This window comes from Daucus carota, chromosome 7, assembly GCF_001625215.2.
Source record: "Daucus carota subsp. sativus chromosome 7, DH1 v3.0, whole genome shotgun sequence".
In the NCBI taxonomy this organism is placed as follows: Eukaryota; Viridiplantae; Streptophyta; class Magnoliopsida; order Apiales; family Apiaceae; genus Daucus; species Daucus carota.
Genome location: NC_030387.2, coordinates 7,829,381 through 7,856,805, shown reverse-complemented (window position 1 = coordinate 7,856,805; position 27,425 = coordinate 7,829,381). Strand labels below are relative to the sequence as shown.

At 37.3% G+C, this 27,425-nt stretch overlaps 2 protein-coding genes across 2 annotated transcripts; both read left to right on the top strand.

Annotated features, from left to right (window-relative positions):
• Window positions 1–5,722: 5,722 nt before the first annotated feature.
• On the top strand, window positions 5,723–19,064 carry LOC108196599 (uncharacterized). Its single transcript, XM_017363951.2, has 3 exons — window positions 5,723–6,007; window positions 6,124–6,545; window positions 18,391–19,064. Exons 1-3 carry the CDS (start codon window positions 5,843–5,845, stop codon window positions 18,827–18,829), a joined length of 1,026 nt encoding a protein of 341 aa, XP_017219440.1. The 5' UTR covers window positions 5,723–5,842; the 3' UTR covers window positions 18,830–19,064.
• Window positions 19,065–22,996: 3,932 nt separating this feature from the next.
• On the top strand, window positions 22,997–24,728 carry LOC108194304 (trihelix transcription factor GT-3b). Its single transcript, XM_017361254.2, has 2 exons — window positions 22,997–23,602; window positions 23,981–24,728. The coding sequence occupies exons 1-2, from the start codon at window positions 23,330–23,332 to the stop codon at window positions 24,560–24,562; spliced, it is 855 nt and encodes a 284-aa protein (XP_017216743.1). The 5' UTR covers window positions 22,997–23,329; the 3' UTR covers window positions 24,563–24,728.
• The last annotated feature ends 2,697 nt before the right edge of the window (window positions 24,729–27,425 follow it).

Sequence of the window (27,425 nt, the reverse complement as noted above, 5' to 3'; positions counted from 1 at the left end):
ATGATTTTGTTCAGAAATGGACAAAACACCCTTTTGCAGGAAAAATGTTTTGGTCGAGGAATCTGCGATCATGGGAGCTGGATGAGTTGCAACAAATAGATAAGATCCTCAAAGAAGTCTCATTATGCACAGGTAACGATCAACTTTTCTGGTCAGATTCTAAATCAGGTTACTCAGTAAAACAGACGATTAAGTTGCTGACACCACACAATGTAAAGGTACACTGGTATTTTATTTGGAAACTCAAAATTCCGCAAAAAATAAAATTTTCCTATAAAAGGTTTATTTGTGCAATCTCCCTACAAAAGACTTTCTAAATGCTAGGGGTGTGCCTTCAACAAATGGGTCTCTGTGTCCTCTCTGCAACACAGAGGTAGAAATGACACAACATTTGCTAGTAGAATGTGTTTTCTCCAGAACCACTTGGGAACATGTACTAAATTGGTGGCTTACTCCAAGATCAGGCACTCAGATTCTCACTTTAAAGAATATTTGGGATCGCTTCAAGAAATCAAAATCCAAGCCAGTGAAGTCTGCTTGGAAGGTAGTGGTAAGTGCCACTCTGTGGAGTATATGGTTAGTTCGCAACAACATAATTTTCAGGTCAGATTCAGTTAGCAAGGAAGCCGTGTTGTGCTTAATAAAACAATTCTCTAGAGAATGGTGCCAATCTTTCAAAATTCTTTTGAAGCCCTCCAGCAAATGGTGGAATGTAAATCCAATAGGCTCTATTACAAACACTGAACTCTTTCAATATCAAGGGTTATTTCATGTAGAGTCCGACTTCATCAGCTTCATAGACGGCTCCTGCAAAACAATAGGTGGGAAAATCATAGTTGGGATTGGAGGTCTAATTATGACAAAGACAGAGGAACAATGTTATTCTTTCTCAGATCCGGTCAGTTCCACAAACCCTTTTGACACAGAGTAAATGGTGTTGGAGCATGTTATTGTTGTTTTCTCACAATCCAAGTGGAGCTCCAAAAAAATTCAAATATATACAGATTACGCTGATGTCGTCCACAAATTCTTAGAAACTGTTACTACCGAAGGCACGCATGTGAAGTCTCAGGAAATGTTCAAATTAACTTGTGTCAAGGTAAAGTTAATATCTAGAGATTTCAACTCCCATGCAGACAAGTTAGCGAAATATGGTGCTCTCAGTCCCAGCCTCATGCAGTTTTGGGCCTCCTAAATCATATTCAAAAAGGCCGTAGCTTTTAGTTTACCGGGCCCAATATTTTCCAGAATAAATTTCAAATATACAATAAAAGCTTGGAGGGAGTTGAAGAGTATTCTGTAGTGGTTCACACTCCTGCCCTCGTTATACGTAAACCCTATCTCCAGCAGCATAAATACCACAGCTCAGTCACTGTTCTCTACTACTCAACTTCGCTTCTTTTTTTAAATTAATGGATCTTGTTGAGAACGTTGGTGTTAATCCAAGGTGGTGCATGCCTCGCAAAGGTCTGGTCAAGATAAATGTACACGGATTTTTTTTCGAGAACCCCCTCCCCAATGGTAACGTGTCTGGAATTGGGGCGGTGATCAGAAATAGTAGAGGAAAAATTCTGAGAATGCTGGCAGGCTCCTTGGAGATCCAACATCGGAGGATTAACGAGTATCAAGTATTGTTAGATATGGGAGCATTTCATTTTGGAATGTGATCACCTGGATTCATCCTCGGAATGGCGGAATTCGTTGCTGGAAGGGGTGCATCCGGACCATGCGGAAATCATGCAGCAGCTCAATCAACAACAAGCGGATAGGAACTTTGTGATGGAGGTTACCTTGTGTGACCTAGAGGCTAACTCACTAGCGCCATATCTCGCACATTATGGAGCTGTGCATTACAAAACCATGGTGATTATGGCCCAGCCTTTTGGCCGTGTTTTCGAACTATGGAGTCTAGATATGAGACTAGGTTCAGTGGAACCTCGTTTCATGGCAGTTCATGAGCATGACATAAACCCAGTTGTGGAAAATGAAAGTGTTAGGTCCAGATACGATTGTAGAAGGGGGGATTGAATACAATCGTCACAAAATAATCGCGGCGGAATAATCTGATTGGAGTTAAACTTGTTAATCAGATTTAAATTAATTAATATAACAATTTTTAAGTCGTTATATAATTAATATGGTTCGTTTTAAAGTCCACTAGTTCGTAGAATAAATTTGATAGGAAGTATTCTAACTTAGCGGAATAAAACAACCGAATGATCAAAGCACAGAAAACTGTGGATTAAACAATAGCAAGTTTAGCACAACTTGAAAGCTTTACAATGCAATGAACATTTACAAATGAAGGAGGTGAGGCCATATTTATAGGCAACACCTTGAACTTGTATGACAAAGCTAGGCATGACAACTCTTAGGAAGCTCTATGACAATTACACAAGTGCTATGACAAAAGGTATGACAATTAGAAGCATTGTCATGGCACAAGTGAGAAGGTATGACAATCTAAGGGAAGGTATGACAATCAGAATGACAAACCAAGGGAAGGTATGACAATTACAAGCATTGTCATGCTCTCTTTGAATAGGTATGACATCCGTATGACAAACGGTATGACAATCAGTGGGAAGGTATGACAATCGAAACTTGGAGGCTAAGGCTTGAAGTGGTATGACAAACGGTATGACAAACCAAGGCATTGTCATACCTTGTGACTTCGGTATGACAATGACCCATTGTCATGCCTAAGTCATTCGGTATGACAAACCAAAGGTTTGTCATGCCTCCTGACTATGGCAGGTGACATAGTGCGGTATGACAATCAATTAGATTGTCATACCGTGCTCAAAAACCATATAACAATTGATTTTTCTTATATAATTAATTCAATAATTATCCACTTAATTATATTAATTATATAAATTCATAAATTAAATTAATTCGAGTGTGAATTAATTTAATAAATAAATTACATAACTTATATAATTATTTTGAGATGTGAATTAATTAAAAGAATAATTATATTGAGCACTTCTTCAGCAGCAGGTCTTCTGACTTCCTTTTAAAAGATCTGATTCTTTGTCCTGATTGAATGACCACCTATTGTTGATGCAGAATATTTAATCTGAGTAGCTGACACACAAATGTACTGTCTGGTTCATCTGTATCTAGCTGAATCAAATATTCTTTATCAATTAAACATTTGTGAAGTGGCTTGTTCATCGAGTCTTTGTCTTCGTAGTTCTTCTTCATAAGTAGAAATAGTTTGGAATCTTCTGAATAAATAAAGTATTAAAACTTTATACCTTCTGGACTTCTGGACGTGCTACAAAATATTATTTGTACACTGAGGCTTGAACATATTAATGAACTTCTTTCAGTGGTGTGCAGCAACATCCTGAAATTCTTCAGACATATGATTTTAATAAATCACTTGACGTTCTTCGTACGGATTCCTTCAATAGTGCTTGCTAATTTACTTTCTTTCTTATCAGAGTTGAGTTGATACTCTTAAATACAAATAGGCTAAACATATGCCTTTCAGAAAGCGAAAATGAAGCTCCTGTAGTTGTGGATGTTCAGGCTGATGAAGAAGGTGAAGCGGCAGAGGGTTTTGAGATTTTGGCATGATAAGCTGCATGCATGTGTCCCCCGATAATTAATTTTCCCTCCTGCCTATTAGTAGCACTCGATATCTAGTATTCAATTGAGTAGTTCTAGGTTATTGGTGGTGGTTTATTGATTAATATATATGAATGGAGTAAGTGGCAGGAACAGTAGTTAATATGCCTGGTATTTTGTCTAGCTGATAGCTTTTAGGCGGGATCAATTTTGTTGGGTTTTCTCCCAGGCTACCTTTTGTATCCCAATCTTATTAATGAATTTTGCCTTTCTAAAAAAAATAATAATGATAAAAATAAAAGATAATAATGATAATAATATTTTTAAACGGTATAATAATAATAATAATATTGATTTGAAAATAAAATATCAAATAATAATATTTTTACAATTTAGGCTTATCGTTATATGTAAATTTCTAATACTCCATCCACCCCTTTTAGTCGTCATTTCAATTTTTTGCACGTAATTTAAGGTGATAAAAAGACAAACTTCCACTTCTTATTTTTAAATTTTTCTTTTTTGTGAATAAAAATATAAAGGGTTTTTTTCATAAGTAACCAAGTTTGAAAATTTTTATCAAAAATACTGTAAATTTTTAAAATAAATTGTAGAAATACTATGTTCCAAAAAATATTTTCAGAAATACGGCAGTTGCATATGCAACCATATCTGCCACTGCCAGCAACCATATATGCAACTTTGAAAAAATCTTTTGAAAATTACATTTAGTTGCATAATAAGTTGCAACTGTTTGCAAAGGCAGAAAAATGAATACCCTTACGGGGCCAATACTAATATCAAAATTACAACCTAAAAAGCAACTAAAACAATAAATTAGAAATCAACTCAAAAGCAACCAACTATTAAGCAAACTTGAAAGTCAAATTTAATGAATCTCTACTACAACATGAAATGGCTCAACATAAGCATCCTCTTCTTATCACTCTCGACGCCGTCACGCTCATGCTCTCCGCCGGCTGGCGATACAATCGCCGTCGATGATGAAGCTCTGATCCCGATTATCGGTGAACTCTTTCGCTTTTTTCAAGACAACAACATCTGTCTCTTATGATATTATCTCAGTTTCTTTTATTTTGATTGTGTAAACTTATATTTGTTTCTAGAAAGATAAAGAGAGTAAGAGGAGGGGGAAGTTGAAAGTCTGGAGAGAGAGGGCAGGAGAGAACACGAGAAAGAAAGAAGGAGAAGAAAGCAATGAGAGAGAGAAAGGAGGGTGATGAGATGGAGATAGAAAGGAGAGCGAGGAGATGGAGTTAGAGGAGAGAGAGAAAAAAGGATACATGGAGAGTGAGGGATAAGAGAGAGACATAGAGTAAACAAAGGAGAGAGAGAGGGAGTTTATGCAATATAATGTACTAATGCTGTAATTCGATCCAGGCAGCTCGCGAGTTCGCCCGGCTCAAACTCGTTTTGATGGGCTCGGCTCGTTTAGTTAAACGAGCTCGAGTCTGGGCAGAGGTTTTGGCTCGTTTCGTTAAACGAATTGGCTCGACTCGACTCGTAAAAACTAACTAGTCGGATTCAGGTAGCGTTTTAGGCTCGATTTAGTGTTAAATATAACGAGCCGACTCGTCCGACTCGTTAAAATCGGCTCGTTTAGCTAAACGAGCCAGCTCGACTCGGCTCGTGAAAATAAACGAGTCGAGTTCGGGCAAAGATTTAGACTCGATTTCTGAAACGAGCCGGCTCGGCTCGACTAAGTAAAACTCGGCTTGAATTATGCCCGGCTCGAAACTCGGCTCGTCCGGACCGAATAACAACCCTAGAATGTACCTATCGTATTTATGTAATTTAATTTCTTTTTTCCTCCCAAGAACGTAAATATGCAATTAGTTTAATGAAGTGGTAATTTTGTAATAAAAAGCTTAAAAAACAGTATATTGGATTATTTCCCGAATATAAATTATAGTGTTTTATTTTGGAAAAATTTTAAAAATAATATAGAGGTACGTCGTTTAATTACGTCATTTTACATGTAAAAACTCTAAATTACAACTAAAAAGGAACGGATGAAGTAAAGTATGAGTGAGAGTGGCGTGCATGGACATCGGACATCGGAGGATAAACCACGTCTATCCATCCAGGTGATAATAATACTACTTTAAAAATTAAAAATAATAATAATAAAAACAACAACAATAATATCTTCAAAGAAAGATACAGAAACAAAAATAAAGATAGATAGATACAGTCGTCCTCTTAACTGACATTTAGCAAGAAGAAGAAAAATCGATTGAAGATGGGCGTTGATTACTACAAGATTCTTCAAGTGGATCGGAGTGCCAAAGATGATGATCTCAAGAAAGCTTATCGAAAGCTTGCTATGAAGTGGCATCCTGATAAGAACCCCAACAACAAGAAAGATGCTGAAGCTAAATTCAAAACCATTTCTGAAGCTTATGATGTATGTATGCTACTTCTTTATTCATTTCTCAATTGCTTCCATTAGTATATCTATTCAACAAACAAACCCACTTGTTATTTCCTCTTTAATTCAAAGATTGATTCTTTCTCTTCCAGGTTTTGAGTGATCCCCAAAAAAGAGCTGTATATGACCAGTATGGTGAAGAAGGTTTGAAGGGTCAGGTGCCTCCACCGGGTGCTGGGGGCTTTTCAAGTGCTAGTTCTGATGGGGCTAATGGCTATCGCTTTAATCCTCGTAGTGCTGATGATATCTTCTCTGAGTTTTTCGGGTTTGCCAGCCCGTTTGGTGGAATGGGAGATATGGGAGGGGCTCGAGGCGGTGGTCCGGGGTTTCAGAGGAGTATGTTTGGGGATGATATATTTGCTTCTTTTAGGAATAGTGCTGGAGAGGGTTCTGCCAGTATGCCACCGCGGAAAGGGGTGGCTATAGAGCGCACGTTACCTTGTAGTCTAGAGGATTTGTACAAGGGTACTACTAAGAAGATGAAAATTTCAAGGGATGCTACCGATGCTGCTGGGTAAGATTACAATGATTGTTGGTAATCTGTTTCTTTTTTTTTTTTTTTTTTTTCCTTTTTCTTGTATGGATGTCTCTTATCATAGCAAGGTCGATCTTTTATAATTGTTTGTGCTTGCACGAAGCACGATGCCGTGAATATGTTTGTGGGAATTATTTTGGCATTGCCTTACAAAGTGTGCTTATTGATGCAATTGTAAATTTTACTGTAGATCAAATCTGCTCTTGCTTGGCGTGTTTTACATTTGAATATGTAGCTAGATATTTAAGTTAAGCTGTCGGAACAAAAACGTAACCCAAATGTGGCTTTATTTATTACCTGCCTTTAAGAGATCCAACTGACCACTTGTTTTTATATTCAAATATTTACTTGGTGGACTTAGAGCATGTCGTAATGACTGCCTAAGTGGTGATTAGTTCTGTTACTGTAACCGCTTTTATATTTGAATTTTTATCCAAATATTTGGCTGCTATGCTCTACATCCTGACTCAGCTATATGTCTTTTTCTTCCCTTGTTGGTTTAGTTATTAGTTCTAAGTATTTTTGTTTATAGTAAACTAACTAATTTTAGTATTGTGATGGCTATGAACTCTTTATATATTCCCCTTCTCCCTGTTATGTGCTAATTATTATTCCTTTCATCAGTTTTATCTTATAAATAGTAAATGTGCATATAAATGGTTACCTTAGAAATGCATGCACCTCTCAGAATTAGGAATTTTACATGGAATGATATGACTTTAGGCAATTGTGGGGATCTAGGAAAGTATTTGTAATCCAAGGTTTATCTTATTATTTTGGAATATTTTATGCTATATGTGGTTTTACTTTCCAATCTAGGTTAGATTATTTTTCTATGTAAGTATTTATTTCCCCTCATGAATAAACACATATTTAATTGATAATTGATATTTTTTAACCTTGATGAGTTCCGACTTTCGATCCATCTTATTTTATCGCTTCTGCTGTTGGGGAACCCTACAGGCTGTGGTTCTTATCTTGAATTTGTGGCTTTTACGCAGTTTTTCCCTTTTAATTTTCTTTTTTGTTTTCTAATTTTATTTACCATTGAAGATCCCCAGGAAGGACATTAGTTTGTAATTTCTTCTTAGTTCATGTCCTACATCAATCACGGTACCAACTACAACTCTTGATGATTTTCTGTGCGTTTCCGCCTAAAAAAGTGGTTCACTTTTCTCTGACCCCCAACGCTTAATTAGAATTTCTGTTTCCTTTCTAATGCCAATTCAACCTTTTGTGTGTCTGGCCCTGTGATCGTGAGTCTTCCCATGTGTGTGCTCATGCACAGTGGCAAATCCAGCAGGTTAAGAAGGTGGAGGGGAGCTTTTATTAAACTGTGAGTTGTCTGGACTCCGAGGGAGGTTATAAATCATGTAGGCACGCAGGGGTTTGAAAGCCATCCTTTTATTTTCTTTCTAAATTTTTCCAAGTTTAAGAAAATAATGAATATATGCAAGCTTGAGCCTGTGACCTTTAATCAAACTTGTATATAGCAGTAGAGCTGGTGAGGCAAACAACAAAATGAGTATATGCTATCAGTATCAGCACATACAAACTTGGATCGTGGACCCTGATAAACCCCTTTGGCTTCATCACTGATCGTCTATGCAAATCTTGGTATTATTGAAGAATGTGGTTTGACAATGTATGTTTGTATCACGCTGAGGCTGGTGTCTCCTTTTGTCAACACACCTTCTATCTGTAGAGGCCATATTAAACTCGAGCAACATAGCAAGATTGACTATATTGACAAAAGAGAGGAAAATATTGATCAAAATCAACTAGGAAAAAACAATCTTATTTTTGGTACAGTGGTCGTCGTTTACACGGGGGAGGGAAATAGGCTTTGATTTTTTAAGGGAAGTGGTTTAGTTATCTAAATAGGAGTTTAGTCATTTTAATTTTTAGATTTTATTATTTTGAGGATCTATATATCGTGTAGCACTGCTGCCCTATTTCTGACTGCCCCCACTCCATAAACTAGCTCTAACTGGTTAATTAGAATATACATGAAGACATGGCATAGGAACAACCGAGTCTCTATATTATAGAGTGAATTGTGGAGTGGTGGATGGACAACCCACCTATGTTACCCGGACTCGGCTAAAAGTGTCCAACATGGGTACGTGTCCGAGTGTCTGACTCGGCGATAATTTGAAAATTTTACATGTTTTTGGCCTAAAGTGTCAGAGTGTCCATACCCATGTCCGAGTGTCGAGTGTCCGACATGGGCGCTCGAGGCAAAATGAAGAGTCTGGGTAACATAGCAACCCTCTTTGACAATTTGGTGGTTTTTTTTGACTATGTTTGGACTCAGGTATGGGTGTTGGAGGTACGGACCCAATAGTAAGATTCGTAGTTTTAGAATAGTTAGGACTCGTGGACATTGATTCGAAATTAGACATGGGTACGGGACTTGGCATTTAACATCCGCACAATTAAAACTTTAAACTTTATATAGACTGATTAAGTATACATAAATCACATACACTAATTATGTATGTTAAATTGTAGCATAAAATCAATAGGAAACATAAAAGAAGTTACCATGGACCTTGATCTCTATAAACAAGTTCAAACAAGACCTAAATTTTCACTTTGAAAGTGTCCGGTTGTAATAAGAAGGATCCGACTCAGATCCCGTAACCACACCCATGTCATGTTTGGTGGACACAAGTATAGGCACAAAGATGGATGGTCCGGGTAACATAGGTTTTTGAATTCGCAACATGGTGGATAAACTTAAACTCCGGTTTCTATTTAATTAGATGCCATCAAGCTTTCATCAATATTAACTGATCAGAAATAATTATACAAATATACTAAAAATTACAAATATAATTACATTTAAAAGTCTGACCCACTCTACACATAACTCATTACCCACAATGAACTGACCTGGTGCCACCTAGCTTCCCATATTTTCCTTCACGGTTTTTAATTGTCTGCTACCTGTGGGCAAGCAGCCACAATTGACTATCGGTGGCACATAATAGATTATCCAATTTCTCCTTCAACACTTTTAACAGCTTTGTTACCAACTGTAATAGTTAAAACCAATCAAGAGGAATCTGTCAGATTGTCAGATCTTACAAGATAGGTAGCTATTCAAGAGTTGGTCAGTTCTTATGAATGATTTTTAGTGGTGAAATTGTTTAGTCCACAAGCACCTAAGCAGCAGGCGTCGCTGTTTGGACAGATGGAGTTGGTATCTTATGAGGGATTCCCTACAGCCCAGCAAGGCAGTAACTAACACACCCTTCAAATTGTTTAGTGGTGGGATAATCAATAATGGTAATATGAAAGTCAGTTATTCTTATAGTTGAACTGAATATGGGAATCAAAGATAATAAGAAAGTCATTTATAATCCATATCAAACTAAATATGTCAACCAAAGAACCCTGGTGATTTAATCTTGTTAGCTCAACACTTCATATATTACTTAGGCAGGCTATATCACTACTCCAGTTTTCGCTTATTGCGGGCTCTTATCATTCTTCAGTGGTCAGCTCTCTACCAGAAACATCAATAAAACTTCAAGCACGGAATAAAAGTTTGAAGAAGAGAAATTGTTGAGATCTTTATTGCCCTGCATAGGAGAACTCATCTGTTTGAAAGAAGTGAAGAAAGTAACAGTGAATCAGGTGAGGGTGCTGTCGGCGACTAATTGGCCACTGCTTCTGATCAAGTGAGGAATTAGGGTTGATTTTCAATATTCGTCTGTGAAACCGGTTTATTGGTCAAATTTGATGGTTGAATATGAATATGATTGATGATTTACGAAGAGTGAATGTGTATAAATATTACTATTATTGTTAAGTTGGATGGTATATTTGGCCACCATGTTGCAAGTTCAAATTAAAGCCATTAATATGCTAGAGCAGGTTGAGTTTTGCAAGTGTACGACAATTCCATCTATTATATACTTTTTCAACAGTAATATTGTTATTTAGATATTTGGTCTGTGTACGTGATATAGTAGTTTTTTGGTTAAGAATATAAAAGAATAGTTATAATTATATTTTGTACTAGTATAAATTTCACGTATATCCAGAGATTTTTAAATAGCAAAACTAAGTTTTTAATCTATCAGGTGCAGTGTAAGGTTAAAAGTTAAAACTATATTTTTAATGAGAATTACAAATATTTAGTTGATAAGGATATTATTACATAATTTGTTTCTAGGTTATGTAATTTGTTAATGTTTTCTTTCTGATGCATATCACAGGAACACTAACTAACTAGATTTTGTAGAAACTTCTTTGTATCAGGAAAAATTGTGGGCATTGTTTTTGTGCAGGATTTCAAACTAAAAACTTAATACTTGATGTTAATAAATTGAAGATTAACTGATACAGGTTTGATGACCTGTAATGGACTATTAGAGAAGAAACAGAGATAGAGAGGTTTGGAGAGAGAGATGAGAATAGAAAGAGTAAACATATATTTCATAAATCTGAAATGAAGACATAGGTTCGTATTTATACAGCTGTTAACATCTCTTAACACCAATTCTAACAGAAATTCCCGCCAAAAGTCCACTACTTGACAGTCCACTACTTGACAGCTGGCTATGCTAGAATTAGAAATAAAACTGAATTCTATTATTCCCATATCATTGCTTCCCCCTTAGAAGACTTGACCTCAAGTCTTTTGTGGAATGGGAAATGTTGGAAATTTCTCAGTAAACACAGAAGCAACTTCCCAAGTAGCCTCAGAAACTGGTTGACCCTCCCACTGCACCAAATACTGGATCTGAGGGGCATTCTGAAACTTGATCATTCTGGTATCCAGAATTGCAGCAGGCAACAATGAAGCACTACCAGATGACTTTGAAAATCCCAACCAATCTGGCAATACTGCTGTGAATGGACTTGGACCTGCATAAGCCTTAAGCTGTGAAACATGGAATACATCATGGACTTGAGCTTCTGCAGGTAACTGCAATTTGTAAGCTGCTTTGCCTATAGACTCCTTAATCATGAAGGGTCCATAATACTTGTGAGCCAGCTTCTGATTGCTCCTGGTCCTGAGTGACAGTTGCCTATAAGGTTGAAGCTTCAACCACACCCAGTCACCTACAGAGAAAACCCTCTCAGACCTATGTTTGTCAGCCTGGTTCTTCATTCTAACTTGAGCCTTCAACAAATGTTCCTTTAATGCAGAAATCATCATCTCCCTTCTCTGCATACTCCTGTCCACAGCATCTACTGAACACTCTCCTGGTAGATAAGGCAAGTGAAGAGGAGGAACCTGATTATACACAATCTCATAAGGTGTGGTCTGTGTAGCTGAGTGGTAATGAGTATTAAACCACCACTCTGCTAGAGGTAGCCAAGCAGCCCACTCCTTAGGGATTTCAGCACACATACACCTCAAGTATCCTTCCAAACACCTATTCACCACTTCAGTCTGACCATCTGTTTGAGGATGGTAAGAGGAAGATAATAGAAAATCTGTACCATGAAGAGCAAATAAAGCCTTCCAGAACTTGCTCAAAAATATGGGGTCCCTATCACTCACAATGGATCTAGGCCACCCATGTAGTTTAAAAATCTGGTCTAAATAGGCTTGTGCCAGTAAAGGTGCAGTAAAATTGTGAGGTAAAGCAACAAAGTGAGAGTATTTGCTTAGTCTGTCAACCACCACCAAAATCACTTCCTTACCATTAGAACTTGGCAGACCAGTAATAAAGTCCATGGATATATCAATCCAGACTTCACTAGGAACTGGCAATGGTTGTAAAAGACCAGGGTAGGCACTAGTATCATATTTAGAAGCTTGACAGATAAGACATTGTTTCACAAACTGTCTCACATCTCTGGACATGCCAGACCAGTAAAAGAGTTGCTGAAGCCTGTGTAATGTGACATCTCTGCCAGCATGCCCTCCTTCAGGTGATGAATGTTGCCAATCCATAAGAGATTTTCTTAACTCATTGTCCATGCCTATTACAATTCTGCCTTTTCTTCTCAGCAAACTATCCAATATTTGAAATTTAGGATGCTGTATTCCTTGATGGATCTGTTGTATTGCAGTCTTTAAATGATCATCAATATCATAAGAAGCAATGATTTTCTGCCTCAAATCAGAATCCACCACAGATATTGCTAAACACAGAATTTCTGAACCCTGAACCCTAGATAGTGCATCTGCCACAACATTTTCAGTACCTCCTTTGTACTGAATTTCATAATCAAAGCCCATCAATTTTGATAGCCAAAAGTGCTGAAATGGTGTGGAAATTCTCTGCTGTAAGAGCCATTTCAAACTCTTTTGATCAGTCTTTATAATAAAATGAGCTCCACAAAGATACTGTTCCCATTTCTGCACTGCACATACAATAGCTAATAACTCTTTTTCATATACTGATAAATTCTGCCACCTTGGCCCCAGTGTCTTGCTGATGAAGGCCAAAGGGTGATGATTATCTTGCATCAACACTGCTCCAATCCCTTCTTTAGAAGCATCAGTTTCTACCACAAAGACTTTATCAAAGTCTGGCAGTGCTAGCACAGGGGCTGTTACCAAAGCTGATTTCAAATTGTCAAAAGCTTGCTGAGTTAAATCATTCCACTGAAAAGCTCCCTTCTTCAACTGACTTGTTAATTCTTTACTGATTGTAGCAAAATTTCTGATAAACTTTCTGTAATATCCAGCTAAGCCCAGAAAGCTTCTCAAATCCTTAACAGATGTAGGAACAGGCCACTGAGCTACAGCTTCTACTTTCCTAGGATCAGTTTCTACCCCATCAGCAGAGATAAAGTGACCTAAATACTCCACTTTTCTCATAAGAAATGAGCACTTGCTGTCCTTTGCATAGAGAGAATGTTCTCTCATTAACTCAAATACCAGTTTTAAATGTTGCCAATGCTCCTCCTGTGAACTGCTGTATATGTTGTCAAGTAGTGGACTGTCAAGTAGTGGACTTTTGGCGGGAATTTCTGTTAGAATTGGTGTTAAGAGATGTTAACAGCTGTATAAATACGAACCTATGTCTTCATTTCAGATTTATGAAATATATGTTTACTCTTTCTATTCTCATCTCTCTCTCCAAACCTCTCTATCTCTGTTTCTTCTCTAATAGTCCATTACAGGTCATCAAACCTGTATCAGTGGTATCAGAGCCTTTTCGGTCATCTCTATTCACTTGTAGGATTAAACCTGTAGGATTCTGGCGCCTGCTACTCGGAAGACTTCTGCTACAGCACTAAACATGGAGGAACAGCTCAAAGAGCATTCGCGAACCCTAGATCGCAAAATTGAGGAACAATCACGTTCCTTTGCGAAGAAATTTGATGAAAATGACAAGAAGATTGATGAATTGATGAAGATGATGCGAGAGGTCATTGCGACACGATCACCTTCTGCGGCGAGAGACGATGCAAATCGTACTGATGGTGCTGTAGTTACAGGTAATCAAAATCCTCGACCTCTTAGCTATACTCCAAAAGTTGAATTTCCAAAATTCACTGGTAGTAATGTCAGGATTTGGATTAAGAAGTGTGTGAAGTATTTTACCTTATGTAAAATTCCTGATGATCAGAAAGTAGACCTTGCATCCTTGTATATGATTGATAAGGCTGAAGTGTGGATCTCTAATTACTTATCAATCAAAAAGAATGTAGACTGGTCTGAGTTTGTGATTGATTTGAGTGCAAGGTTTAAGGATGAATCAGGATTGAATGTAGTAGAGCAATTTAATAGGCTGCAACAGACAGGAACTATTGAAGATTTTATTGATGAATTTGATAATGTGAGATCTCTCATGGAACAAAATCATCATGTTCTTCCTGATTCTTATTTCCTAGAGAGTTTCATTGGTGGACTGAAACCTACAGTCAAGCCTTTTGTAAAGGCATTTAAGCCTGTAAGTGTGGCTGAAGCTATCATGTATGCTAGGCTACAAGAAGAGGCTATTACAGCTAATTCACATAAGTTTGGGAAAAGTACTAATTCTGGACTCACATCCAAGCCGTATGCTTCTACTGTTTTTAGTGCTACTACTTCTCCCAACACTAATAAGCCACCTCTCTTACCAACACCACAAACAAAACCTTTACAAGCAGTTCCTAATAAGCCTGTACAGAAGCCTTTCAAGTTTATACCAGCTGAGATTAGGGCAGAGAAAATAGCAAAAGGTCTATGTTACTATTGTGATCAGAAGTTTGAAAAAGGCCATAAATGTCAGTTCAAAGAATCACAACTGTTCACTGTAGAGGTGCCTAGTTGGAATGAAGAGGTCAGTGATAGTGATGCTGATTCACTAGATTCTGAGAAATTTGAGGTATCAATAGTTGATCCTTGCATATCAGTTAGTGCTTTGGCAGGCAATAAATCTTTCAGCACTATGAGAGTTAAAGGAATGTGCAATGGTAAGGCTTTACATGTGCTGATAGACTCTGGCAGCACTCATAATTTCTTGGACTTACAGACTGCTAGCAATCTGAAATGTGATGTGCATCCTATTGCCACACAAACCATCACAGTTGCTGATGGCAATCAAATTAAGTGCCAAGGGATGGTTAAAAATTTTCTGTGGAAATTTAATGGCCAAGAATTTTGTGCTGATGTGTTACTCATTCCTTTGGGGAGTTGTGATATGGTTTTAGGAGTTCAATGGCTCAGCACATTAGGGACTATTAAGTGGGATTTTCAACAACTTTTGATGGAATTTATGAGGAATGATCAAATCTGCAAATTGAAGGGTATGCCTCCTAAGAAGCTTAAGTTGGTCAAGTCTCCATGCTCTGAGAAATTAATAAGCAGTGCTGCTCAGCTGTGTTTACTTCAAGTAAGAGAGATATCTGCAGAAAATACTATTGCAGATACTTCTATTGACTCTCCATTGGAGGTGGAAGAATTGAGACAGCTCAAGGAGCAGTATGCCGATATCTTTAAGGAGCCAGATACATTACCCCCATCTAGAGGGATCTTTGACCATAGAATTCCTCTGCAAGCAGGAACCAACCCTGTTAATATAAGGCCTTATAGATACCCCCTTAAATAGAGGGATATCATTGAAGAAATTATAGAAGAAACAGAGATAGAGAGGTTTGGAGAGAGAGATGAGAATAGAAAGAGTAAACATATATTTCATAAATCTGAAATGAAGACATAGGTTCGTATTTATACAGCTGTTAACATCTCTTAACACCAATTCTAACAGAAATTCCCGCCAAAAGTCCACTACTTGACAGCTGGCTATGCTAGAATTAGAAATAAAACTGAATACTATTATTCCCATATCATTAACTTCTAATCAATGTGGCACCTAGATAAACAATTTACATCAAATTTTTCCATGTAACATAACAAACATGTTAAATGTACATTATTACACTATTCTTATATGCTTTCCGTTCCCATCCTGACAAGGAACACTAAAGATATCACATACGTTTGAGTCCCTTCAATAGACCCGCTATGGTTTTCAGGTTCTATATAAGTGCTCCTTGCACCAGAAGTAGCTGATAGAACTATAAAAATTACTATGAAGATGTTCTCTCTTTAATGGGTTATGGGGCGCTAGCCACAGAATTTCCTCCTTTCAACTGAAGAAAAACTGTAGTAGTCAGTTTCTGTGCTCAATTTACCTAAGTTGCACTTTCTACGTTTCTCTTCCACACCTAAATCATTGTTTCAAATATCTGTCCTACATGGCTCATATTCTGATGTGCATCCCATCTCTCTTTACTGTATTTTGATGTAGGATTTCCCCTGGTGAGATTTGCCTTTCTATTTAGATATCATGGTTGGCAAAATGTCATTAGTTTTTTTCGGGTGTTTTGTGCATAAATTTGAGCTTGGGTTGTTTATTGTTAGTATTAACTCATATTTTATTTTCCATTAAGAAGCATTAGTTGTTCTCTACTAAGGATTACATAGTGGATCGATTGTGTTGCACATGTTGGGGTTTCTCTGTTGGCTAATTACGTATAATGTCATGCAATACTTGTATTTCTTTGTATGACTCAGCTAGCGATGTACTGAGGCAGTGGAGGATGAACCCTTTCCATGAAAAGGGTTCACTGTCAAGTGTTATCATTGTCTTTTACTTAAATGGCATAACTTCGACATTGCACCAAACACTTTATTACTTCTCCCCTAGATTTATTAGTAGATCTTATGTAGTTTATTACGAGTCTTTCATATTTAAGATTTGTTGATTATTACTAGTCTAGAAAGCAGGGATACTCCATTTAGGAGAAGAACTGCGTATGGGATATCATGCAGTGTGGGGGTGCACGGCGGAGTGCGTACAGGATACGCCACATGGCGTATTGGAGAATTCAGAGACGGGGATAGGGGGGATGCGGGAATGGCATTTTTTGTAATTTTTCAGTATATATATATTTTTTAAACTCTACACTGCTTTGCTCATTCACTGAACCCAAGTTTTATATTTTCTTACTCTGCAGTTCTCTTTAAGTTGCCTGCATTTTCTTATTTTCTGCTCTGTTCACTTTAAACTCTGCACTTTGCATTTTCAGATTTTCTGCTCTTATTTATGCATTTTCTGGACACTTGATATATGCAATTTTGCATTCTTATTGCTTTACACGTTTACAGAAATTAAAAGTATGGAAACTTGGAAATATCTATGTCTTGAATTGCAACCCAGGGTCATAGGGTCATGTTCCAGAGGGAACCATTAGGGAGAGAACCCTTAGAACCATTACCTTTTTCTAGTATAAGTTAGGGTTCTGCAGCAGAACTGCACATGAAAAAAAATGTTTTATTTATGTATTATATTTTGAAATTATTTTTGAACACACACAACGATGCAAAAAAAAACATGTACTTAGATTTAGATCCTGAAAATCTATGAAAAATATAGGGTTCTGCAGCAGAACCCTAATGGTTCTATGGTTCTATTTTAAGCATTGGCTCTCTCTTGAGCGCGACCCTTGCAACCTATATTCATAACTTCAAACTAATATATAACAGTATAAAGTACAACATACAAAAACAAGAAATTGCAGCCTATAAAACAGCTTAGATAAACAGTTTCTACGTGTGTGATTCTTCCATTAACTTTTAGTAATGGGTATTTGTAGGTATTACAGAAATACTTTTATTGATCCTACATTTCTGCTTTATTATATATTCTATCTATATCTATATCTACATATATATATTATTTCATAGAGAACCAACTTATGTAGAGTCTCGTCGAGAACCATTTGGTTTTACTTTAAAATCTCAAATATAATTTTAAAATTAATCATAGTTATGTATAAAATTTAATTCTAATGTAGAATACTAATTATACATAATAGCACAAACAATTTAACACTTTGAATTTGAGTAAATATTTTGATACTTAATTTGGGTTCTCCTACAAAACCATTCCGGACAAATATGGTTTTATAGTAGGATCAGTTGGGATATAATTTTCAACAATTTTTCTGGAGAAAAATGATTGAACTTTATTTTTTTATTTGCTAATTAAATACTTTATGAATAATACAATTGATATATGTATTTTGTGTGTATATAGAAGTGTTCTGTACAAGACTATATAAGTTGGTTCTCCGAGTGATGCATGTGTGTGTGCATATATATATAATACTTTTTATATTTTAATATTTGCCGTATCCCCGGCACCCATATCCTCATATTTTGGAATTTGCCGAATTCCCGTATCCCAGTCGCACCCGCACCCGCACTCGCACCCGCACTCGCACTCGCACCCGCACTCGCACCCATGCTTCCTGTTGATATGAAATGAATATTGAGATTTGCCATGTGCAGTATTGATTTTTTATTAACTCATGATTATATGTAAGATCATATTAATTTATCATTATGTTTATGTAGGAGACCAACTACAATGGAGGAAATCCTGACAATTGAGATCAAGCCTGGTTGGAAGAAAGGAACAAAAATCACTTTTCCAGAAAAAGGGAATGAGCAACGCGGTGTTATACCTTCCGACCTTGTCTTCATCATTGATGAAAAGCCCCACAACGTCTTCAAGAGGGATGGCAATGATCTCATTGTCACCCAAAAGATCTCTCTGGCAGAAGCATTGACAGGTTACACTGCACAGGTTACCACCCTTGATGGCCGTATCCTAACGACACCCATTAGTTCTGTCATTAGTCCAACCCATGAAGAAGTTATCAAAGGGGAAGGGATGCCCATCCCCAAAGAACCTACGAGAAAAGGGAACATGCGAATCAAGTTCAACATCAAGTTCCCTACAAGGCTGACAGCGGAGCAGAAAACTGGAATCAAGCGGTTATTGACTTCTTGATGACTCATGTAAAGCTCCCAGAAAACTCATGTATGCTAGAGTTTATCTCTTTTTTTTTTTAATTTATTTTTTTCTTTATTTTTATATTTTGGGCACCTTCTGCAGAGGAAGTTACTGTGCTGGTACATCTTGAATTCCTTATCTAGGTTCTTGACATTAACTTTTCAGTTTTATACGTTGTTGTGCTTGCATTGTTGTTTGAGCTTTTATTTTTATTTTAGAGTGAGATTTTGAACGACCAGGTTTGAGATCCAAATTTCTTGTGTTTTGAAAGACAATTCTCTTCCTCTGTTTGAGTTATAGTGCCTCTTGTGGTGCATTATGTTTTTATTCTCAAATCTGTGATGGGATTCCGTTCTCCAATGTCAAAAGACAGTTTATTCAAGTTAACACAGAGTAATTTTGAGAGTTGTGGCAAGTTTATATAGAGTAACAAATTGGCCAAACTTTTAAATTTTCAAAAATTTAGCCCAATTTTGACTCAGCTTTTTAAAAGTACCAACTCCAGTAGACTCTAGCTCACAAGACTAAAAGTTAATACAGCAATGTAAACTGATTTCCATGAATTACAACAATACTTTTAAGGGGACTAACATGGGAGGGCCGAATAGCGGTAAAAATGGTTTTTCATTTTAGCTAAAAAAGAGAGATGGTTTTTCGTAAATGGATAGGTTAGGTGGTAGTCGGATGAATATCCGGAGGTTAGGATTATAATAGAATATTAATACGTCCGGTTTAAAAAGTGTTTGATGGGGTCATTTTATCCCATCCAGCACTTTTTAAGCGCTCGAAGAGCTCCGTCCGACGCTTAAAAAAACGTTGGACGTATGTTATAATCTTGCCGGTTAGATATTAATCAAAACAGTCATAAAATCATTGGCTGCATAACCTGTCCACAGACATTGATGATTTTGCACTAGGATCCTTCATAAATCATTACGGTCATATTGTATATATACGATGATGACCGTAGACGAGGATCCTTCACAAATTGTTATGCTAATATTTTATATACGTATATATATGTGAACATTTGTACATGTACATATATATGTACATATATATGTATATGATAAAATTATATATCATGCTCTTTTTGTATTATGTCGTTGTTAATGTTATACATATACATATATATATGTGAACATTTGTACATGTACATATATATGTACATATATATATATATGTATATGATAAAATTATATATCATGCTCTTTTTGTATTATGTCGCTGTTAATGTTATACATATACATATATATATATACATATACATATATATATATATATATATATATATATATATATATATATATATATAAAATATAACTAAAAATTTAAATTAAAATTTGGAAATAAAATTATCCAATTTTTTGTTTCAAAAATCATTGAAAATTATGTAATATTTGGTTACTACTCTTTAAAACAGCTCCGAAAAGCTACTTGTAATGGCTTTTCATCGCGCTAAAAGTAGTCGGGCTCTCCTCATCAAATCTGACTTGTTTGTGATTAATGAAGAACACTAATATCACTGCTATCTTCATTGTTATGAATTAACTCCGGTCATGCATCATGCATGTTGTTAGCTAACTTGGTAGCTAGAGTCCTGCATTGGCATTGCACATGTTGAGTGTATAGAAGAGTCTAGAATCATAGGATATCCTGTTCATTGTTCTGGTTGTAGCAGATGGACAAAGAGGGGTGGTTGTGCTCCTCAAATTATGAGCTTGTTTGGCAACGGTGGAAGGTAGTGGCTTAAAACTGTTTCCGACTTTACCCAAACAGACATGTTAAGTCAAGTCACAATTTTAATCTTACCAAACGGATCTATGTGATGCTGTTTTATTCAGTTGGTCATTGCAAGCACTTTATCTCTCACAGTTATCTTCTTTATCACAGCTATTATATGCATTTCAAATAATATTTAGTGATCATAATGTACAATGCATATGCTGCATGTTCAAGATACCCCGAGCGGTTCGATTGAATTACATTACAACAAACTGGCCTATTTACGACGAAAATTAAGGCTCATATTCGTCGTAATCATCCTGCTTAGATACTGTTAACGGAGGAATCTGGTGATAACAAGATTCGGGGAGGGTTGCTGGAACTTGTGGTGGACGATGACGGCGGACGACGGAATATGGGTGGTGATTTTGGGTTTGGCTGAGATCATTCGGGGAATCAGGGTTTCTCACTAGATCGAAGGATTATTCGCTCTTGCAAGGGTTGTGACTTATCCCCAAATGATGTGCCTACGTACCCTATTTATAGGGATCAAGCCAGACGTAGTTCTTGGGGAACAAATAACCTAATCAGAATAGGTTTGTCATTCCTTGGTTCCAGCGATGGGCCACTGCCTTAGATCAGACGGATATGGGCTTCTGGAGCCCAGCTTTCTCCCAGGAGCATGGAACTAGGTGGGCTGACCAACACTAGCCCACGTGGACCTCCCCGGACTCAGCTGTATGGGTTAGCCCTCCGTCCTCTCTTAGGGTGAGGCTGATGGTGGGCCTGAGCCCGAGATAAAAAAATAATAATTAGGCCTGAGAACCAGGCGTATTTGGTCTTTTCCGCATTGGGCGAGGACCTTTAACAATGGGCGAGGACTGCTTGAAGACTCGGGCCGCCAGTCATTGGGCCGCGAGGTCTGACACATGCCTAGGATGAGGGTCTATATCGGGCGAGGACCCTTACTGGGCGAGGATATTTATTTATAATATGTAAATAGTAAAGAATGAACATGACATGTATTTGAAGGACAACCGAAAGCGAGTGGCGGTAAGGGCAAGGAGAAAAAGTGACGAGGAAGCCGGAAGGAAAGTTCAATGGAATGTTTTCGTGACGAGGGTGCTAATAGTTATCTTTGTATTTGTTGATTACGTTTCTTGTTTCGTACTGATATATTAGATAGAATAATTGTGGATGAACTTTTGGAGCGAGAGGTTGTATTGTAAAACAACATGTCAAAAACCTAGATCCACGCGATGTGAGTCTAGGGACATCTTATTAAATATTTAATTAATCATTTTACTTGTGATAATCGAGGTGTTCTTAATATAGTTTAACCTCAATATATTAATAAAGTCAGGATTTTTATATTTCAGATAATTGAGATTATTAAGTAATTGAAATTATATATGTAATGTTCATATATTGTTAGAACCAAGAATCCATTATTTATACAATAATTTATCGTTGATGTTAATTAATCGATATTTTACCAAACATATATCAACACTATACTATATTATTATTGTCAAAATTTTAAGAATTTGGATGGTTGACCGATAGATCGTAAAAGTGTAGACGGTCATAAGACCTTCTTAATTTATAAAATATTTTAATGGGTATTTTTAATTAAAATATATTTAAATATTCTCAGTTAAACATATTTATTCGAGTCAATTTATAATTTGTTATTTTGACACATTTAAGTCTTAAAAGCTTATTCAAAATATTAAATAAAAAATTTAATTGGCACCCCAATAAAAATATATTAGCATAAACACTTTTATGATTACATAAAAATCTTTTTTAATTACAAAATATAAAACATAATTTTATTTATATTATAAAATTGAATATTAAAATACATTAAATAAATTAACAAATATAATAAATCATCCGGTCGCCGACTATCTTGTTACATATAAGTTCTCCTTGTAAAGTTTTTTTTTTCCCCCTAATTGATGACACACGCCCACGGGTAGTCGAACTCCCGACCTCCCGTAAGGGGTACAAGAGCTCTACCACCACACCAACCGCTTGTAAAGTTGTAATGATCAGACAATTATTATAAATATATAATAAAATAGTACTGTATATAAGCATAGAAAAATAGGGTAGGACAAAATGAGAAACTGAAAGGCTTGTATAACAAGTTCGAATTTTCTATGGTGTGCCCATGGGCACACAATAGTCACAAACTCCCATGAGAATACTAGCTTTTGATTGGTGGATAGATAATAAATGTTAATGGCCCCCCTGCATTTACACCAAGTCCACCAATCAAATGAAGCCATTTTTATGAGAGTTGGTGCTTATTGTGTGCCCTTGGGCACACATTAGGAAAACCGTAACAAGTTTACACAACTGTTCACTCGGAGTATTGACCCTACCACCACTGGTTGCTTCTCGTTGCTAACTTGTTTCATTTGTAAGCCTGACGCCACTGAGTCGCAATGTGAACAAATGAAAATGAACAAAACCTCACCATCATAAAAAATACACACCCATATGTTACAGAGACAGAAGTCGATAAGGAGTAGAGGGAAGTAGTGATTGAGTTTCCGCGTACAAGGACGAGTAAAAGAGCTGCCTAGCTGTTGATATCATTCTTTCATTCATCTTTCCCATTAATTCACACCTTGTTTCACACCATCTTCACATAAATCTCTCTTTCCTTGTCTTTCTTTCGAATCCGATCAGATCAACCCTTTTTATAATTTTATATAAGATAGTTTATAGCGTAAAAATATTTGAAGAGACTTGATTGTTATGGATTCGGGGCAACATCAGTACCACCATCTTCATCATCAGCTCCAGCACCAACAGATCAGTGATGCGGGCGGGGATAGGTTTCCGCAATGGAGTATTCAGGAAACCGGAGATTTCTTGATGATTCGAGCCGAGCTGGACCCGAATTTCATGGAAACTAAACGGAATAAGGCTTTGTGGGAAGTGGTGGCAACCAAGATGAAGGATAAGGGTTACAATCGCAGTGCTGAGCAGTGCAAGTGCAAGTGGAAGAATCTTGTCACTCGATACAAGGTACGATATTATTTTTTTTAATACTTTTTACGCGTTTTGTGCTTGATTAATTAGCAACATGCATTTATAAATTTTTATGAATTTAATTATTGTTCATTTCTTATCAAACATGAATACTCGAACTGTCTATCAATCTATTCTTTCATTATTGGACCGTCTTGGAGACTAGGATTCATTTATAACTGACCCAAACCCGAACTCCGGGCCAGCTTGCGCGCATATGGACTAATCCGGAGGGCATACTAGTATAGTCATACCTGTTTTTGGACAACCTTATTGCTCGAATGATTGTTTCTTAAATAGAAATTGAAATTCTAAGCTGGGCATTAGTTATGATTTTCCTTGATCTTGGAGATTTAAATAATTACTCGTGTGTAGGGATGTGAAACCATGGAGCCGGAAGGAGTGAAGCAACAGTTTCCATTTTACAACGAACTACAAACAATTTTTGCAGCAAGGATGCAAAGAATGGTGTGGAATGAGGCAGAAGGAGGCGGCTTAGGAGGTTCCAAGAAGAAAGCACTTGCTCAATTATCATCAGATGATGAGGATGACAACATTGAAGAAAGCGACGGAGATCAAAAAGGAACCACAGCGGGGAAGAAGAAGAAGAGGAAGGCAAACAGGAACACTCCTGGAACTAGTAATACTGGTGGCGGAAATGTGAATAACAGTGTTGACAGCATCAAGGAGACGTTGCAAGAATTCTTGAAACAGCAAGCTGAGATGGAGATGCGGTGGATGAATGGGTACGAGGCGAGGGAAGAGGAGAGGAGAATACGGGAGATAGAATGGAGACAGAGAATGGAAGCGTTAGAGAACGAGAGGATAATGACGGAGAGGAGCTGGAGGGAGAGAGAGGAACAAAGAAGGGTGAGGGAAGAAGGTCGAGCTGAGAAGCGAGATGCTTTGATAACTGCACTTCTCAACAAGCTTAGAAGGGAAGATAATACTAGATAGGGAGTTTAATTAGGTGCTTTATATTATGGAGGAGCAATGTTTTTCATTTTAATCTTGTTATGTTAGTAGAGTAGAACCAAGGATTCATCGATCATCTTTCAACTCGATATCTTCTCTGGAATTTCTAGACTCTAGCTGGGAACAAAGGAGAATTTGTTTATTTCTATGCATGGTCTTAAAATCGACACTTACATATCTTAGCATGAGATTTTATACAAGTTTATATGTAGCTCAAATTAGCTATTATGTCGACTAAATTCTCCAAAAACAAGGATAAATGCAGGCTAGTTACATCTCAGCATATGCGTGCGACGACGTATAATGATATCTGTATCTTCGCATGTGTTTCGCTTCAAAAGTCTGTAATATATGTACAGTTCTCAACGTCCTGCACTCGTGCTTCCTCATATTGCTTTTATGTATCAAACCAGGTCGGTCATGTTGACACACCCAACTAGGCAACTATACTCCCTGGGTCGTACTCCCGGTTGTGTATATACTATATAGCGAGATGGGGAAGCAAGTAGGGCTGTAATTCGAGTCGGGCGGCTCGCGAGCTCGCCCGGCTCGAACTCGTTTAAGTGGGCTCGGCTCGGCTCGACTCGTTAAACGAGCCGAATTCGGGTAAAGGTTTCGGCTCGTTTAATTAAACGAGCCGGCTCGACTCGACTCGTGAAATTAAACGAGTCGAGTTCGGGTAGAGGTTTGGGCTCGATTAAGTGTAAAATTATACGAGCTGGCTCGCTCGGCTCGTTAAAACCGGCTCGTTTAGCTAAACGAGCCGGCTCGACTCGACTCGTGAAATTAACCGAGTCGAGTTCGGGCAAAGATTTAGGCTCGATTAGTTAATCGAGCCGGCTCGGCTCGGCTCGATTAAAGTTGGCTCGAATTAGGCTCGGCTCGAAACTCGCCCGGCTCGGCTCGAATTACAGCCCTAGAAGCAAGTATAGGTGTGTAACTTCTTTTTAAGATTTCTTTTTTCTGAATACAAATTTAGATGTTAAATTTTTATGCAGAAGAAGAAAATCTTAAAAATAAATTACACAACTTCTCTTCATGAGTGTTGAACAATCTGCGTCAAAATCAAACAATAAAACTATTGTGTCTGTGTGTGTAATGCAAATCGAGACAAATCAAAAGACAAGGATAAGAGAACAAGTATAATGATAAATCTCAGTTATATTGCCAGTACATAGAATATATTAGCATAAACTAAGTGCAGTAAAGTAAACTCAAGAAAGCTACAATGGAGGTTCCATTCATTTCTAGAGAGAGAATAAAGCAAAGTGTATATTCTGTATTGTAAAACTTAAGCTACAAGAAATGAACTAAGCTGTCTTTATATACAGAATAGAATCCTAACAAACACAGCTGTAACTTGTAACTAACTCTCATTATTAGCCACTACTAGTATGCTGAGGTGGACGAGCTGAAGCTGTTACTTCAATATCCCCCCTCAAGTTGGGATGGGAAACCATTCCTAACTTGTCTAACAAAGAGTTAAACTGAGCTGAAGGTGCAACTTTAGTAAGAATGTCAGCAAGTTGAGATTTGGTAGGTAGATAAGTGAGCTGCAGAAGACCTTCTAAGACTTTGTCTCGAGTAAAATGGCAATCTAATTCTATGTGTTTCGTACGTTCGTGAAACACAGGATTCTTGGCAATGTGCAGAGCAGATTGATTATCACAATGTAATGTAACAGGTTGAAGATCATGCACTCCTAATTCTTCAAGTAAACGAACAACCCATGTGACTTCTGCAGCAGCTGAAGCCATTGCTCGATATTCTGCTTCTGCAGAAGATTTCGAAATTGTATGTTGCTTCTTTGACTTCCAAGTGACAGGGGACTGACCCAAAAGTAAGATATAGCCGGTCACAGAACGCCGTGAATCAAGGCAAGATGCCCAATCAGCATCTGAGAAGGCCTGCAATGTCAATTTGTCTGTTGCTTTTAACAAAATGCCCTGATGAATTGTGCCAGCCAGGTAACGTATGGTATGATAAAGCGCAGCCAGATGTGTATCTCTTGGGGCATGCATATACTGACTTAAGGTTTGTACAGTGTATGACAGATCAGGCCTTGAATTGGTTAAGTAATTCAACTTCCCAACCAATGACCTGTAACTCTCAGGATTAGTAATCAGTGTGCCATCACTATGAGATAGCTTCAAATGAACTGGTAAAGGGGTACAGGTGGTTCGAGTACAATCGATACCAGCTTCTGCAATGATCTCTTTTGTAAATTTTTGTTGGTTGAGAATAATGCCATCTGCAGTATGTGTGACCTGAATTCCTAAGAAATAATGCAATTCACCCAGATCTTTGATACCAAATCTGCTGTCAAGATGTGACTTTAGGCTGGTAACTGCATCAACATCATCTCCAGTAAGGACTACATCATCAACGTATACTGCAGCTATACACATTTTCCCATTGTGTCGTCTAATAAACAGACTATAATCGTTCTTAGACTGTTGAAAACCTTGACACAATAATTCCTCGACTAACTTCCCATGCCATTCACGAGACGCCTGTTTTAGACCATATATTGACTTTCGAAGTAAACACACCAAATTGTTTGGGTTAGGCAGACCTTCTGGAACACACATATAGACTTCTTGTTTCAAAGTTCCATGCAAAAACGCATTATTGACGTCCAGTTGGTGAAGTTTCCAATTCTTTGAAGCAGCAACTGAAAGTAAGATTCTTACAGTGCTCATCTTGATGACAGGAGAGAAAGTGTCCTCATAATCGACACCCAATTTTTGATTATAACCTTTAGCTACTAAGCGAGCTTTACATCGCTCTAGACTCCCATCTGATTTTAATTTCACCTTAAACACCCATCGAGATCCTATGGCTT

What these genes read in the sequence shown, in the direction of transcription:
- LOC108196599 (XM_017363951.2), top strand. Translation starts at nt 5,843, where the DNA reads ATGGGCGTTGATTACTACAAGATTCTTCAAGTGGATCGGAGTGCCAAA. An exon ending in CCATTTCTGAAGCTTATGAT is followed by an intron (nt 6,008 to 6,123) that starts GTATGTATGCTA and finishes TTTCTCTTCCAG; the next exon opens with GTTTTGAGTGATCCCCAAAA. An exon ending in GATGCTACCGATGCTGCTGG is followed by an intron (nt 6,546 to 18,390) that starts GTAAGATTACAA and finishes ATGTTTATGTAG; the next exon opens with GAGACCAACTACAATGGAGG.
- LOC108194304 (XM_017361254.2), top strand. Translation starts at nt 23,330, where the DNA reads ATGGATTCGGGGCAACATCAGTACCACCATCTTCATCATCAGCTCCAG. An exon ending in ATCTTGTCACTCGATACAAG is followed by an intron (nt 23,603 to 23,980) that starts GTACGATATTAT and finishes ACTCGTGTGTAG; the next exon opens with GGATGTGAAACCATGGAGCC.